This window comes from Sebastes umbrosus, chromosome 6 (assembly GCF_015220745.1).
Source record: "Sebastes umbrosus isolate fSebUmb1 chromosome 6, fSebUmb1.pri, whole genome shotgun sequence".
NCBI lineage: Eukaryota > Metazoa > Chordata > Actinopteri > Perciformes > Sebastidae > Sebastes > Sebastes umbrosus.
The window spans coordinates 26037047-26055312 of NC_051274.1; the positions used below are offsets into that span (position 1 = coordinate 26037047).

Below are 18266 nucleotides of genomic sequence, written 5' to 3' on the forward strand. Positions count from 1 at the left end.
AACGTTCGGTTGTGCTTAGCTCCACCCTCTCGTGTCACTTCTGCAAAAAAACAAGATGGCGGAGGCCAAAATGCCAAACTCGAGGCTTCAATAGGTGACGTCACTGACTACGTCCACTTCTTACATACAGTCTATGGTATTTAGCCATGGTTGGTTTTGAACATGGAAGTCCGTTCTTGCCCTTGACATGATAACAGGTGGTTGTGTGGGGGTTATATTGTAACCCCCGTCTCTATTCAAGGCTGGTCTCCTGTGGTGGAGGCTCTTTTCTCCAGCTGTTCACTAACTAGTTGGGCCTGATGCATAACACTCCATCAAGGTTGGAGTCTAAAAATAGTTCTCTATATCTCAGTTATTGTGGAACTGGGTGTACATTCACAAATCTGTGCTGTTTCCTTCTGTTTTTTTGTTTTTTTGCAAAATCAAAATTGTGTCAACTGCACCGTACTTTACCTTGCAGTGTTCGTTAAATCCCTTAATGGATAGACTGAATTATGAACTATGTACGTGTATAAGTCAAACTGTAATATTATATTATCATACCAAGTTAATACCATGTTTCATCCCACCAATCAATACAGCACATAAATGAGCAATTACTGTAATAATACGGTAGGAGATCTTAATATTTTGGGGCGTCATAATCACTGATCATAGCAGTGAGCAGAGCAACTAATTGCAACTCTCGAACATACTTTCACCCCGCCTTTCTTTCCCTTCTCCAGGTTTCTTTTCAACAGGTGGCAGATTGATGTGGAAAAGTGTGTCTGGAGTGGACACGGGAGGACACAGTACTCGTGTGTGCAACCCATCAAGACATAAGCACTGAGAGGGATGCTGGGTAATACAATGGAGCCTTTGATGAGGGCGGGAATAGAGACAGAGAATAGCAAAAAAAAAAAAAATCAAGACGACAGGAAGTGGACATTTGACTGAAAGAAAAGTTGATTATTTGAAGTTGGTTGACCCCAGACACTCTCTGAGAACAGCCTATCAGTCAAATTCCCAGTTCCTCCGCTCTCCCCAGCCTCCTTAATTTAAATTGTTATCTCCGTCCCTCTGACTGCTCCTAAGGAGCATGAAAGAAGTCCGCTCAAAGGCTCCGAGAGGGAGACAGTACGCGGCACGGAGAGACAAGACAGAAAGAGCAACCCGATAATAACTAAAATCAAAAAAATACCAAAGAGGACAAATGACGACAGAGCATGGTTTTATTTCTTCATAACTAAAGGCAATGAGGGCAATTTTGTAAAAGGAGGCCATCCACTTTCGTTGTCTTACAGTGAGATGCAGACTGGCTTTCAAACACAGCGAGGATGAGACATGTAGGCAGTCTCAGAGCACCGAGTGATTGTCTATGGAGTGCAGCGGTTATGTTTTAGAAGAGAAGGTATTTCAACAAAATTGGTTTACTCTTTTCACCCACCTTAGCCCCCTCAAAATACATCAAACCACATAATTATATTTAAACAGAGGAAGGAACAACAGCACGGCAGACCGCATGTTCCTGCCCTCCGCCCAGCCGAGCTCAGACCTGGAGCAGAGGATGCTCCCTCAAGTTGCACTACACAGCACCATCTAGTGGCGATGTAGACAGTCAGGGGGCACATGCAACATGATAGAAAACAGGTTTACATTGTCAGGGACTCTCAATGAGAGCATCAAGGTGTCACTCAGGGGTGAATCCACACACACACACAATCATAATAATATTGTGTTTCAGGCATCTGTTCCCACTGCCAACAGACTGCACAACAAAGCCTTTTGTTTTATTATTATTACATAATATATTGTTCCTATACTACTGTATTCTATTCTATTATCCTATAATATATCATATTTCATTTTACTTCATATATTGTATTATCCTTCATTAGCACCTATGGGATTGTTACAATCTAATTTCGATGTACTACACAATGACAATAAAGGGCTTAAATCTTGAATCTTGAATATATGTGTATATGTATTTTATTACCGTTCATTGCTTGCACTTCAAATCCTTTCAGCGCTTGAACTTCACTGTGTAAGTATTTAAACTCAAACTTCAACGCCTTTTCAACCATTTTTTAAATGCCATTTTTACATGTTTCAGTAATTCTGTTTCAGCTGCCACTTCAACTTATTTCAGTGACTCCACCAGCCACCTGTCTCCATTCACAAAAACAGTCATTTTACCTCGTAGAACACAGGAGTTGCTGGTCTACCGCTGCATCGATCGGTTAGTTTGTTTGTGTTATTGTTTGACTTTCGGATCCGAACTAACGTGTCGTTCACGCAGCGGTACATTGCTTAGCTTCCGTGCCGGTACTCCTGTCTATTTCTACAAACGGTGCGTGCCGACCACCATCTAAGTTACTGTACATACATACATACTGTACATGCATAAGGATGTATATATACTGTATATATAGAAGCATCATCATTTTGAGGCTAAAACATACATACTTAGACCAAAATTTGAATGTTTGGATTTGAATACATAAGGAACACCACTGGGAAGCTATAGAATGATATAAAAACCTTTAAAAAAAAAAATGGACTCGCCCTTTTACACATTAGAATCCAGCCGTATAAGACAAGGCGAGAGTACACAGACATCGCTGTTTGTACACACTCTACTCTGACACATTCAAAGTATTGACATGTTTTCTTTGTGACTGAATGGCCTCAAAGGTCAAAGGCCATGGCAACGTGATTGATTTTTGCAGGTTTAAATACCAGTACAGTTCCACAGGGGCCTGAAAAGTCTCAGAAGAGGTGGTGGGCAATCAGACATGAACCTTCACATTTGTGGTTCACAAGTGGTGTCAAGTGCTGTGAAGTGCTGTTGACAGTGTGCAGCTGCCTGCCCTGAAGGCACACCTCAGCTCAACACAGCTATAACACCTCAGAAGCATCACATCTCTGACAGCTGTGACACAGTGCTGGGATGTGCGTACGCTGTCCCATCACGCTCGTCTTGGTAGCCGAAGATGCAGAGACTGAAGTTTTAGCAGTCTGCTGATAATACGGGAGCCTTTTGCAGCATGGAGTGGGTGGTTGGGTGAGACTTAGGGTGTCATCGCTGCTGCCGTCATCAGGAGATATTATGAATCAAACCGTTATCAGTTTACACCCAAGACAGATCAGGCTCTGGATTGACACTCATGAATAACATATGCGCACATCAGCACACAAACGCACACACTCCACTCCTACGCACAGACAGAAATTACTTTCCACCTGCTAAATATCTCTCTCACCCCATCAAACATGCATGCCGGGAAGGCGAAGGTGGTGAAGTAGAGTGTGGTAGGAGATCTTTTTTTGGTCACCCACACAACCGTTTTTGCCTGGCTATTCTTGGATGATGTAGACAGGTATCAGTGTGATGGTTGTACCAGGTTTGTTCTCAGTGTATCCCATTGGGAACATGCTCTCAATAAATTTCATGGCAATCTGTCTGGATTGAGAGATATCTTGTGTGCAAAGTTGATATTTTGGTCTAGAGCCAGTAGGCGCAATAGGAGAGCTTGTTAAATGTCAAAATGGAAAAGGTTCAAACTTTGTTGAGCACGAATTTGCTCAAAATTTAGAGGTGCTAAATTTGAGATTGGGAGCATTTCTATTGCCTATGCACAGCTCTCAACATGGCGACAGCTGAGCCGGCGGCTTGTAGCTATTGGTGCTAGCAGCGCTAACAGTGAAAACAACAGCAACACTGCTGACAGAGCTAACAGTGTTAACCTGGGGGCAACCGGAGGGAGAGCTACGCTTCTGCAACGTCATCATCTGTAACAGCTGTAACCGCCGTATGAGCGCAATGCAGAGCAGTGGCCGTGAGCTAGCCAGTGTGGCACGCTCACATGCACTAAAAACACGCGTGGCCGGCCTGGCGATGTCAACAAAACACGGACACACTCAGATTACAACACACACAGAGGGAGAGCGACATCATTCTAGATATTACTCCTCTATATCTTTATATAGCAAATAGTTATTTGCTGCTATATAATCGTATAGAGCACCTGCAAGCCGTCTAAAAATGTAAAATCGCTCTGTGCTGGCAGTGCCATTGTTTTCCTATGGGGAGAGCGGTGCCGCCCCTAATAGGCGCAAGCTCTACCCTTGGCGTGGCACACCGCTCAAATTCTCCACCAAGCGCTGTGTTCAAATTATTTCAACTTTGACATTGGTTGCCGCTGGCCTTTCAAAGCGCAATCAATGAGAACAGCTGCAACAGTTGTTGTAAAACAGCTGCAACAGTTGTTGTTGCCTAGAAACAGTGAATGGCGTTCTTTGCACTCTTTTTGGGGAGATATTTCACCTGCTGCCTCTGCAAGTCTCAGAGCCCTACCTTGCGGTGAGTGAAGAGCAAATCTCTTATCATGTGAAGGCAGATTTAATGACAATCTGCCCATAAGATGTTGATATTTTCAGTGCACAAGTGGCCCAATGATGGCACAAGAGAAAAGATCAGGAGGTCTTCATCAAAACATTAGGCTCCATCCTCTGGGGAACATGAAACTCTTCAGCAAATTTGATTGAAAACCTGGCCATGAGTTGATGATATACAGTATGGTCTGAAACAAGGAGTTTGAAGGATAGGCTTTACCTTGCATGGCAGCTGGATTCTTGTGATATCACAAGATCGAGTGACAATCCCAAAAATACATCATGTCAAGCTTCAAGTAATGTGTTTGTGTACGGACCAATCAGCGTTGTGTGAGGAGCTACTGGTAGGTTCGGGCGTGGTTTAGGTGTGTGTGATGCAACACAGAGAGGCGACTGTTCGTTCTAAACAACCATGGCGGCTCCTGAAGAGTTCAGTTATATCAGAACTGGAGTGTATTCCTACTTTTTCCTACTGGCTTCCAATTTGATTGACAGATGGTTCATCCAATCACCTGCCCTTTTCCAAACAGTTTCCAATGACGGCTTCTCAGATGGTTCTGTGTAACAAACCATCTGGTGGATGAGGTTAGGATGGACCAGCAGCCAAGACCAATGTGGTCTTGGTTGATTGTTCATTTGGTGGAATAAGGGTTAGTCTGCATTGCCAAGTCTCTCTAACTTGCAAAACCAACAAGAACACAGCCAGCTTTCCACAGAGGCTGGCCACGATGTGCACAGAGGTGGCGATGGGCAGAGCCCCGAGCGTGCTAAAGATTCTCTCCACATGCCTCCTATTCCTTCTTTCTTCCTTCCCTTCACCAATTGCCTCCATGTTGGCAGCGATAGAGTGGCAGTTTGAGACTGGCAGAGTGCAACTAAAACCTGGATCAAGTTCTGAACAATGTTCTGAGACGCATTTGCTCAGTTTCATGGAGCTGATAGAATCATAACAAACCGCATACTGTATGTGTGCTGACTGTAAATGCAATGTTTTACTTTCTGTAGCCAGTTTACTAGTCTCATTTACATGTACTACCTCAGCTTCAACACGGTCACATGATTTCTAGCCATGCCGGCAAGGTAGCTGTGGGGATGCCGATGTCAGTTAGTCAGTCAGACTTTGGTGATCTCCTGATATTTAATCTTGTGCCAACAGCAGGTTGACATTTGGGATTTTGAGTGAAATGTTTTGACAACTGTTTGATGGATTGCCATAAAATCAGTGTCCTCCTCAAGACGAATTGGTGATCCACTGACTTTTCATCAAGCGCCGACATCAGGTCAAAATATAAACTGTCCAATACTTTGTAACTAAATAAAAGTAAAACTAATGATAATCTCATCAACCTCAGCTGCTCACTGAGTCGCTAGCATACCTGTAGACTCTTACTCTTGTTTTGTTTTTCCGTGACCCTTTTATATTCTCAAAGTAAGGCTGTAACAATATCAAATTTTCACTACACGATTATTGTGGCCAAAAAAATTCATGATAACGATATTATCCAAACATCTATAGAAAATTTAACTTTGTTTATTCTGCATTTTGTCTCTTTTTGGCAAATAAATGACCCTAAAAATATAAGTGTAGGGAAGAGGAGAGAGAGTCTGTAACCATAACTGTAAAAAAGTATAATTTAAGAGGCACTGGATTATTTACATGATACTATCATATGTCTATTATTAACATGATATAAATATTCCTTTTTTTTTTAAATATCATGGTTATCGCCAATACCGGTTTATCTCAAAGTCACAAACTAGCACCAATGAGGGCTTCTGTCAAGAAATAAGCAGTGTTTATTGCAATTTAGTTTTTGTTTCAAAGTTGGGAAAAAAAACATCCAGATTTTATTTTCCTTCATAGAGGATTGAACAGTAAAGCAGAGTTACATGGACAAACTACAACAGAGACTGCAACAAAGCTGGTGAATATGGTGAGCTACTCCTCACTTAAACTGTGATATGTTTCATGCTTTGGAAAATATCGCCTTTTTTTCCCTTAACAATATCCGTTATACGTCAACAAGTCCATGGAATAATGACTCTCATCCATGGCAACAACAAAAGGGGGAACATTGTCCATTTACAACAGACCGATTGGCTGTCAAGTGGTTGCAGATTAATGCATAAATGTACCATGGAGCTCCCATGACCGAGTGGCTGGTTGTTTTTCTGCTACTTTTAATTGGTGATCTGATGACCTCTGATTGTATAAAGTATGACACGCAGTAACACAATGAGAGCACAGCCTTGGCATGCGTTAAGTGTTGAAGGCTCACCCACGCACATAATTAACACAGTCTTTCTGAGGGTTTCCACGCCATGAGCGCTTGTTAAGTGGTGCGGCTTGAATTTGGATTAATTCATATGGACAGAGAGGAGACATGACAGTACTTCAGATAAGGATTCAACTAAATCACAATGTATTATGGACAAAATAACTTTTTGTGTTGAAATTTGATTTTTTAAATTTGATGTTTTAACAATCACACCAGTATGACTTGCTTTTAAAAGACCATTTACATCATCAAACGAAAATTATACTTATTAAATATAACAGAGAGTTTAGGCAATGGGCATTCTTAATATGCTCTACAAAAAAATATAACTTAAACTCAATCTTCATCCTACCAATGATGACCAAATTAGTACTGAACAACCATGATTGTCCATTATTCCGTGTTTGATTGAAGCCTAATATCTGCCCATTACATCAACAAACCAACATAATGGGTCGTTCAGCTTTAAATGACATTACATTACATGCTGTTCACTGTCAACTATCGCAAACAGCTGCCAAGTGAAAAGAGCTATAGCACAGATAACTGCAAATTCTTGTTACGTATCAGCCGCTATATATCTGCTGTTATCACTTCATCAGTTCGGCTCTTGTCTGTAAATCATGGGGACAAAGGGGACTAAGAAAACATTATAATACTAATTAAAGTCCTATTGGACTCACTCTAACAGTAAGTAAAAAAACACTAATAGCAGTATCACACTCACAATTCTCCGAAACCTCTGTCTGCATATTTAAATTCCCACATTTCCCAGAAAGCCTTTTAACAACCCTGAAAAAATTGTCCCTACTAAGCTGCATTTCAGCAGCAGTGGAAGTGATGGTACAGTACCTACGCAGTAAGTTTATTTAGGGAATAAAGTGAGTCATGCCCATAGGTGTAGAGTCAATGATTTCAACAATCACCCAGGCAACATTTGGAAGCCAGGAGTTTGAGTTCAGTGGTCATTGCCACTTTGCTGGAGCCAGAACATCCTAACTTATAAGTGGGGTGAGACATGCGGCGACTACCACCACAGCTGAGAGTGAAAGGCTGTCAGACTCCTGACAGTTAAAGGTTCCCTGTGGAGTTTTTGACCTCACGTACAAAAGGATGCACATGTGTGCACACAATCCTGCCAATGGTTTCATACTATTCTACTGATCTACAGGTGGCGGTAACACCAGGACTGCCTTTTTCCACCTTAAAAACATCCACTGGCTCCCTATCCCACAACGTATCCAGTTCAAAGTCCTTCTCCTCACTCACAAAGCCCTCCATAACCTGGCCCACTCCTACCTCATAGACCTGCTCCACCACTACACTCCTTCCCACTCCCTCCGCTGCTCTGATGCCAACCTCCTGTCCCCACCACTCAGACAGAACCAAGCACCGGACCTAGGGCGACAGAGCATTCGCCATAGCTGCCCTCTCCCTATGGAACTCACTCCCCAAACACATCAGAGACTGCACCAACCTGTCCATGTTCAAATCACTAATCAAAACTCACCTTTTTTTAGAACTGCTTTTATTGTGTGATTAATGTTATGTTTTTATATTATGATGTTCTTTTTTTATGATCATTTTAACTTTGTAAAGTGTCTTTTAGTGTCATGAAAAGCGTTACATAAATAAAATGTTGTATTATTATTATTATTATTATTATTATTATTAACAACACACCAAGATATGCTGCAATGTGCCAGCAAAGGTAAGGAAGAATAATGCTGCAAGCCAGTAAACATGAATGTAAACAATGGAGGAGTTAACATATTTAAAGGCAGGGTGGGCAACCTTGAGAAACTAGCAAGAGTACACTAGATTTTTTGAAAATGATCCCATCGAAAAACCGAGCCCAGTGTTGCCAACTCTTTTCCAATGAAAGTAGCTAGTAGCACTAATTCCAAAAGTCCCTAAATCTAACAAGCAAGCTGCCAAGTCAGCAACATTTACAGTCCATTGCTTCAGGTCTCCCTCCAAAGCCACTCTCCCAAAATGATCATTATGAACATAAACATATCATAATGAACGTTAACGGCAAACATGGCTAATGTTAGTACTCACAGCTGTCAAGCTAGCAGGCATGTAGACCTTCCAATCATTACATCTGGGCCCGAATGAAATGACGGGTTTATTACACTCCTTTGACAGCCACAGATACAGGATTTTTTCTTCTTTTTTTGTCAGATCGTTTCATTTATTGATTGCTGTTGGGATGTAAGAAAAAATTCATCTAATATAACAAACAAAGTTTCTAAGATCTTTACCAATCCTTCCTTTAAAAACTCAGCTTTGCAAATGTTTTATGAGGAAAGACATGCATTCAGTGTATTTCTTTGAGGTCAAGGATACACACAATGGGTTTAGTTAGACAAAGACAAACTTCTCTTTAAGACTTGGTATCTTCATAAGCAAACATTCAAGAGAGAGGTTGGGAAGGTGTGTCAATGAAATACCCAAATAATTAACCTCTCCATGACCAAATATGTGACAGTGAAGATAAGAAGCAAGCTGCCAGCCCTGGTCAAACCCTCATGAATGGATTTGTTCTCCTCTGGTTCCTTACTGCAGTGTCACACTTCCATCCTTCTATCTACACTTCTTTCAGTCTTGTTTGTTTACAGAGGACTTGTGGCCAAGGAGGCCTTGGGTAATTTCCTCTGGGAGACACTGGCAAGAGATGGATGGAGTGATGCTCCAAGGACAAGAGAGAGAACAAAGGCAGGGTGAAGAGAGGACAGCAGCAGGGTGTGTGTGTGTGTGTGTGTTTAGCACATCTATTATTGTGAAGACCTGTTTGAGTTGAAGAGGTGTTTCTGATGAAGAGGTCATTCTGGTTTGTCGTCATTTCATCAAGATGTTGATTTCAGGCTAGGACCTGGGTTTAGGATTAACATGAAGTTAGCGTGTTTGTGCATTTCTCTTACCATCGTCTCTCGGCCAATTGGAGCAGAGAAGACGTACTCCAGCTGGAAGACGATTGCCAAAGCTCGATGATTGGTCAGCCGGAGCTCTAAGCTGCTGCGAACGCCTAGCGTCTGACGGAGGGATGCTGTTGCAGAGCTGAGGAGAGACACACACATATATATAGTGAAGGCGTGAAGTGTATATGTTAACGCAAGAAAATAAGCTATTATAGGACACATATAATGCTTATTTGTGACCTATGTGCATTAAAGCCATCACAGACGAAAATGATAATGCCTCACTAAAATGAAGAGTCACCTTATTTCTTTTAACACAGTTTTACTTTTTATTAAAAAAGAAAGTAAATCAAAGTGTTGGAGGATTTACACTGGCTTGCTGAATGTTCCCGGGCAAGCTACCGGCCTCCTGTGTGAGCAGTGGAACATCACTCTTGGTATTCGTCATTCACAGTTTGCATACACCATAGGCGGGAGCATACTGTGGAGCGCCGGCGTGTCACGAGGTGGGGCCGAGCGCCTTTTCTTTTTTCGCTTCATGGACTCTCTGGAGAATGGAACAAGCGAGCACTTCAGATTTTTTTTTTTCCTCTCTCTCGCTCTCTTTCTGTGCTGTCTGGAAGCACCAGGCATAACACAAGCGAGACAGACTGTCAGCTTTCAAAGGCAGCACCCAAAACAAAGGCAAACATCATAATTATTGCCTACTCTGTTGTTATCACAGTAAACCGCTTTTACACAAACACTTTCTTCTTTTGGAAAAACAGAAAAGTGCCCAACATATAATGTTTGTCGTTAGTTTGATGATGACGATTATTATTATCCGTATAATACAGTAATTGAACCCAGATTGTTGGTTAGCATGTGATTGTGTTGATTATGCTTATGTGCACACGTTGCCATGCTGGTAAGACACCCGTATAATCATCTACATACCGTAATCAGCGAGTGTCTCATTTGAAGTAGCACACACAATACATTTTGATTCAGACACGCACTGAAAAAAGGCAATCATCTCTCACTGTCTGTGTGTCATCTGCGGAGTTTCACAACATACACTCTGGTATTTTTGACTTTATTTAAGTGTCGGACTATTCCTTTTAATTAAAAGTCCATGTGTGTTATTATTTCATGAAACTGTACAATATATCCCACCCAATCACACGGAGGGCCACAGCTTAAATAAACAACCTGACATATAGGTGCTGAAGAATAAAATAAAACACATCCAGTATACGCAGTGGTGCCTGCTATTGATGGCTACTGACAGCATGTGTGCACACCATTATGCTTTCGATGGATTAGGTATTTTGCAAACAGTACTAGTCACTAGGGCTGCAACTAACGATTATTTTCATTGTCCATTAATCTGTTGATTATTTTCTCAATTAATCGATTAGTTGTTTGGTTAATAAAATGTCAGAAAATGGTGAAAAATGTTGATCAGTGTTTCCCAAAGCAACAAGATGATGTCCTCAAATGTCTTGTTCTGTCCACAATATTCAGTTTACTGTCATAGAGTAAGGAAACCAGAAAATATTCACATTTGACTTAAAAAATTACACATTTTTCTCATTAACTGATTATGAATATAGTTGCCGATTAATTTAATAGTTGACAACTAATTGATTAATAGTTGCAGCTCTAACTGTCACAGACACATTTGTTCGCACCCTTCATCATGGTTAGTGATGCGCGGGTCAGGGTTTTTTATAACCTGCACTCAACCGGAGACAATCCGCACCGCCCGACCCGCAAAAATATGTGTTAATCAACCACCCGAACCCAATCTGCAAACCGCCAACTTTATGCATTATAGTAGCACAATTTTCAGGACTGAGGTCTGAGACGAGAAGGAAAGAGACAAGCAGACTTGAGCGCCACGGCTCACAGTGTGTGTGTGCAACATGATCTCAAAGACATACGTGAAATGAACACGACCTCTTGACAGCGCATTATGTGAGGGTGACACGGAATGTGTTAAAATTACGTGCCGTCACCACGGCTGATGTGTGTGTGTGTGTTTGAGAGAGACAGAGAGGTGGAAGAGAAGGTGGTCTAAGTAATTTCTGTAAGTAATTAATAACTTAAGATACTATACGATATTTTAAAGTAAGCTCACCCGAACCCGCAGGTCAACGAGTCAACCTACAGTGCAATGAAAAGTATCAAAATGATGACTTTACAATATGAAAATGGAAAATACCAGCATTTTAAATATAGCTATACATCACAGCTATTCTTAAATGGTTTCTTGTAACATTTTGTATTGTAATTTTGTAGTATTTTGCATATTTTCTGGAGCAAAATGCTCAAGTTACAAGCAGGACACACTTGGCACAATGTCACTGAAATAGACACAAAACTTTTTTTTTTTAACCCAAAGCAGTTCTGCTCAATGGCTCACTGATGCGCCCTGACAGCTCATTAATTGAAACTGCTGGCTGTTGTTTACTTGTGCTTGGTCAAAGGTTCACTTGCTCTAAACATTTATGTTTGGAAATACTTCCAGTGATTTAACATGGAGCAATGAGATATTTGTGACAGCTGGTGTACCCAAAGCACAATGAGTTACAAGAGGGTATCACGGTATTTTACAGCCTCCACCGATCCATTAGCAAAGTGCGGTGACCAGCTCGGACTCTGAGGACCTGAATTTGTGGATACAAAATAAACGAGTGTGTCTTAACACTGTAACTCTACATGGAAGTTTCTGAAAGTACACTCATTTTATTGAGTGTTTCTCATCCCGGGAATTAAAATTAGATTTAGCCTCTCTACGTGATGTGTGGTGCTGGGGTTCAGTTTCAGGCATTGAATTTCCCTCGGGATCAATAAAGTTACTATCTATCTATCTATCTATCTATCTATCTATTGCTCTGTGTCTGACATGCTAAAACCATTCAATCCAAGTATTTTACTGCTGATCTAAGGCAGACGCTGGCGACCTTACATCAGCACATCCACTTTGACAAGGTTAGCATTGAGTGTCATGGTGTCTCAATAAAAGCCAGGGGCAGAGGCAGCAGCAGCCATATCTCCTCGATTGGTTATGAAGTACTAGCACGTATTGGGATGTTTTGCAGGGCGGTTTTATGAGGGTGGAGGCCTGTGTGCCATGGAGTAGTGTGTAAATTATGAGGCTGGGGTTGGATTACGACATGTAAGGCATTATCAAGAATACAGTATTTGCTGTTTGAGCGAGGTCAATTGACTATTTACAAAGTCACATGCAAAGCATAAACATAATATATTTGTTCCTACGTGTGTGTGTGTGTGTGTGTGTTGACCTGCATCATTAAAGGTGGAACGAGGACATTTTTTAAGAGAATATACTGTCTGTTCGACTGTCTGCAGTTGAATTGGATGGAATTTAATAGACACATAACCTTTGATCCATGCGGCAACCGATAAATTGTGTAAAAACATTATTGTTATGTAGCTTTTTGACCTTTTTTGATAGATGACTGTTGAGACACTGATCTTATTAAGCGGGTCAGGTATCAGCCAGACATGACCGATACACAATATAACTAAGAATTGATGAGTACGTACAGCCTCATGTTACCTTACATATAGAAGAATGCTCTTAATCAGATCCACACAGAGAGATTTACAGATTTATAAATAAAGAGGCGTATCGGATTGGCACTTAGTATCATCGCAGCTCCAGTACCGGCGCAGCTCGCCGGTAGCTTGTCCTTCTCCAGAGTGGCGGGGAGTGAGGCGAAGGGCGCTGAAGTTGGCCACCAGCCCGCTGTTCGGCTCATTTTCTGTAACCAGTGTAGCATTAAAGCACGGCGGAATTAGCAAGCTAGATAACTAGCCAGCTGTCCACTAGTTAGTTAGCTATCTTGCTAATTCCACCATCCTTTAATGCTACACGGGTAACAGAAAATGAGCCGAACAAAGTTGCTGCATAGATACAAACGGGTAACTAAGGTAAAACGTGTCTTAGTAAGGTGTTGGGCCACCTCAAGAACAGCTTCAGTGCTCCTTTGCATAAATTATACAAGTCTGAACTTTACTGAAGGGATGACAACACCAGTCTCCTACAAGATATTCCCTCATTTGGTGTTTTGCTGGAGAGCGCTGTCTAACACGTGTTTGACTAGGTTGGTTGACATGATGTGGTGTATGTAAAGGCCATCACATATGACTCATCATACTCATTAAACCCTTTAGTGCCCCCTCGTTCCCCGTGCGGAAGCAGCTGCAGTCTTTACATGAGTAAATGTTCCTTTTACTCATTTCCTCAGGTTTTTTCCTTTCATTTGTCACCGGCCTGTAGGTGTGCATGTGTGGTTAAGTCTACCTGTAAATGTGGCATAATGGAATTAGCTAATAAAGTAAGGGTTGTGTTAAGACATTTTCAGACTTATGGTTTAGTCCATATCAAAGGACAACTGTATCCAATCAAACAACCAGCCACCAGCACATCCAGCAAAACTGAGGTGCGTTTTCTGTTTCCTTATATGACAAAAAAAAAAAAGACACCAGAATATGAAATATCTGATATCGACCTGCTGCATGTGATACGAAAAGGCAGATTGTGAAACAAACTATATATATATACTATCGGAAAGTAGGAGAGTATGAAGCAAATGGACACTAGGGAAGAATAAGATACAAGTCTGCAATGTTTCACTCTTTCCAGACATCTCCCGACGAATATTATACACAAATGAAATTCATTCCAACCTAGCTCTTTCAAAAATACAATTTTTGCTGACTTTACAGGATAAACTTTCAATCACTTGCCTACCAGCAAAAGGACCGGCGCCGGGAGAGGCTGATGAAATACTATAAAAATAAGCACTCCTGAAATTATTCTGAGAACAGAATTATGCTCCACCATCTCCTGTAGCCGACAGCAACAGCTCAACTGCAGATGTGTTTCCTCAGCTCACCTGTCCTTGACTGGGCTGCTCTGTTTGGAGGGGCTGTCTGATCGGCCTCTGGCCCCTGAGGCAAGGTGCTCCAGCACCACCACTTGGGGCTTATCGAGGAAACACCAGCCATTGTGTACCCCAACATGGAGCCTCCTCTCCTGGATGACGACCGTCCTCAGTGTGCCCTCTGGTCCTGGATGTTTCTGAGAATCAGTGAGAAAAAGATTGGAGTAACAGATAATACACCACATGCATCATCAGACATTTATATACTTTTGATTGGAGTATGGTTTTCGTAGTTTTGGGCTGGGCCTCCTACTACACAATAGGGTGCTTCCAACCACTATGTGGTTACGTTCTTTTCTGTTTTAACCAGGCGGCAACCTCCGGTTCTGAAAAGTGAAGCCCATGCAGAAGTGCCTTAAACTTGCATTCTTTCTAATAGCCAGCAGGGGGCGACTCCTGTGGTTGCAAAAAGAAGTCTGGTTGTAGACGTCACAGTGACTATGTCCACTTCTTATATACAGTCTATGGTTTTAACAAGATAATTGGTGTGGAGGAACTTGACAGCCTCCACAGCCATGTAGTTTATTTTCTGAAGCACGAGGCAGACATTTTAAGATTCTCAAATGTCTTGAAGCTCATTAGATCATGTTTTAAAATGTCATGAAACTACGCAAGAATGGAAAAAAAGATTGTAAATTTGACTTTAGATCATGTGGACCAAATATGAAGAAAAACTGAACATTTAATGAATTTCTATCCCATGTATTAGTGTGCTAGTCTGTTTGTATGTTAGGATATCTCCATGAAGAAAACAATCCATTGTATATCAAATGAAAATCTAAAAATAAATATTGTGTTACAAGCAGTAAGGATGATGGTATATATATGGATCTCTTCTGAGGCAATTATAAAGACTCAATGACAGCTTGTCCCAATTATCTCTTCACACCATCCTCAGATCATTTTGCACCCTGATGGACAGGCTGTCTGTGCTGTACTCCTCTTTGCACTACTGTACTTTTGCACTTCTTACTACACTATTGATGAGCTGGATTTTGGAGACGTTTAGCCGCCTGACAAGACAAGAAACAGAAAGACTTTACAATGTCATTGACAATTTTACCAATATAAATATTTAAAACTGAATATAGTTAGCGTCAACTGTCTGTTCAGAATTGCCTTGTTGTTGGATGTTGGATTATTACAAATGTTTTCAGTTTCACTTTTGGTTTTACTTACTAATAAAGAAGTTTAGACTAGCTATTCTCAACCACTGGGCCAGGGCCCACTGGTGGGCCTCAGAGTGTCATCTGTTGGGTTGCGGAGGTACTTCCAAATGATTACATTAAATTAAGATTTTTTGGGTAATTTCCAAAGCTAGTTATTTTTATTTCTAAACATGCTAAAAAATGCACATAAATAAAAAACATAGGAATTCAAACAAAGCACAATTTCAATGACCAGTTACATTTGCATATCACCACGCCAATCACGACAAACATGTTTTGCCACAGTTAGCTAACCAACGTTCCCTCGGATGCAGTGACACAAAATGGATTGTTATTTGGAAGAGAAAGTGATGTGGGAAATCACCCTGTGCCAGTAAAAGCCCTAAAGCATGTGGTGAGGAAATATGACCCTGAATCTAACAATAAAGCGAGGAATCTCTGTCTTTCCGTATGTCCTTCGCATATCTTGAGAACGGCTCATTCGATCTACTTGGCGGATGTATTGCTGGAGTGCTTTGTCATATTTGGTGCAATTTAGACCCGCGACACGCCACAAATGGGCACTGCACTGGTACATTAGATTTAGATTCACAATGGCAGGCAGTGATGTGTGATGGCAGGCAGAATATTTATTTTGCGCATTACATCTGACAGCGGCATAACTCATATTTACAGCCCAGTTAAGTTTTTCTCCTTTTTTGTCATGTAATGTTATATTTTATCTCATTTATTTGGGAAGGTGGTCCACGGAAAATTTTTAACAATCAGAAATGGGCCTTAAATAACAAACCCCTGGTTTAGATAATCTGGTTCTGGTTTAGATATCTAAGATCTAATATCTATCTGGCTGAAGTGTTTCTGCGTTCCCCGATCTTCACAATTACTTCGGTAACTACGATGTTATTGTAAGTGATGTAAAGTAAAACTATGAAAATAAGACCCAAGTTGTAATAAACTGGAATTATACTTTAATGAAATAATTGTATGTCATATTTAACGGACACCATGGTTATTTTGTTTTTTTAATTGTGTTTTAATTAACAAATGTTTAAAAAACAAGTCAATGTGTCAACAGGCACTGGTGGAGGCTGTGCTGCCACCCTGTAGCTGCTGCCACTAATAAAACACAGCTGACTGACAACTGCTCAGTGATTGACTGTAAACTCTCTAACCCCAAAGTGCAGAGCCACGCTGAGCTCGCCTCTCGTCCCACTCCTTCCCATTTGTTTCATTTCAATTTTTTCCCTCTCTCCATCACATCTCTCACTCCCACTCTCCCTTTCTTTCGCTCTCTTTTCTTGTCACTCTCTGTCGGTCCCTCTCGCTGCTTAAAACCTTCTCCATATCCACCCACGCCTTCTCAATCAAATTAGCATATCAATTCAGCTTTGGGTTTTTCTTTTAAAGCAGCAACAGCAGGAGCAGCAGCCGAGCCTGCCAGGCTACTGTACAACCCACATACAGCGCTGCTCGCTGCACCGCTCATATTACATCTCTGCACTGACTCCATCCCTCTCTCTGTCTGCCTCTTTACTATCTACCCTCCTCTCGTTATCATCGCTCATTCTTTCACTTACAAGCAATGGCCAATATATGCTCAGCAGTGTACCATATTTTTCTTTTGGTGATGGGGATGAAAGATTAGGGTTCTTGTCCTTTCCTTCACTTCTCTGTTTCATCTTAAAAACTAGAATTACCGCCTCGCGTTTGTACAGTATGCGTCTGCCAATAAGTCAAGTTGCAGTTTACATCCATGTCCGTCCAAAATGTCATCATTACATCACCTTTTATCATGTGTGTGAAATGATCATAATTTGCATATCGAGGGGTGAGAACCAGAGGGGCATAAGTGACCTTTGATCATCTTTACAGGAGAGCCGAAAGAAAAAAATGACCATACATATACCGTTCATAAACATGTGGATGACTATACTGTATATACTTAGTGAACAATATTTTGACATTTTTCTTTTTTCTTAAGTGCACTTGCGCCCCTTGGCCCCAAATATTTCAATGCATTTGGTGGTAGGTCCTTTGGTTTTTGATTAATAACTCTGGATTGGTTTAGAATTTTAGCAGTAGAAAGACGCATCAAGAGCTTTTATTCGATATTTATAACTAAGTTTTGTCCAAAATGTCACTTACGCCCCTCTGGTTCTCACCCCTTGATGTGAATTCTTCAGTTATGGCCGAAAAACGTGTTTTGTGAGGACAAAGTGACCTTTGGCTACCAAATACTAATCAGTTCATCCATGAGTACAAATGGATGTTTGTGCCAGATGTAATGAAATTACTTCCAGAGATATCGCTTTTACAAGAATGGGACGGACATAAGGTCACAGTGATCTTTGACCACCAAAATCGAATCAGTTCATCCTTGAGTCCAAGTGGACGCTTGTGCCAAATTTGAAGAAATTCCCTCGAGGCATTCCTGGGATATCACATTCATGAGAATGGGTACGTACGTACGGACAGGTGGATGGAAGGACAACTGAAAAACATAATATCTAAAAGCTCTCCTCTCATCTCAAGTGATGTATTTTGTGACAACTAAAGATC

At 41.2% G+C, this 18266-nt stretch overlaps 1 protein-coding gene across 1 annotated transcript in view; it reads right to left on the minus strand.

Moving 5' to 3' along the window:
* The window catches only part of nphp4 (nephronophthisis 4), a 178362-nt gene that overhangs the window by 103049 nt on the left and 57047 nt on the right, over positions 1 to 18266 (minus strand). The window contains exons 8-9 of the mRNA XM_037773417.1: positions 14491 to 14675; positions 9584 to 9719 (exon numbers count right to left, since the gene is read on the minus strand). Of these exons, the coding sequence (XP_037629345.1) occupies positions 9584 to 9719; positions 14491 to 14675 (321 nt within the window). The remainder of the gene's footprint in view (positions 1 to 9583; positions 9720 to 14490; positions 14676 to 18266) is intronic.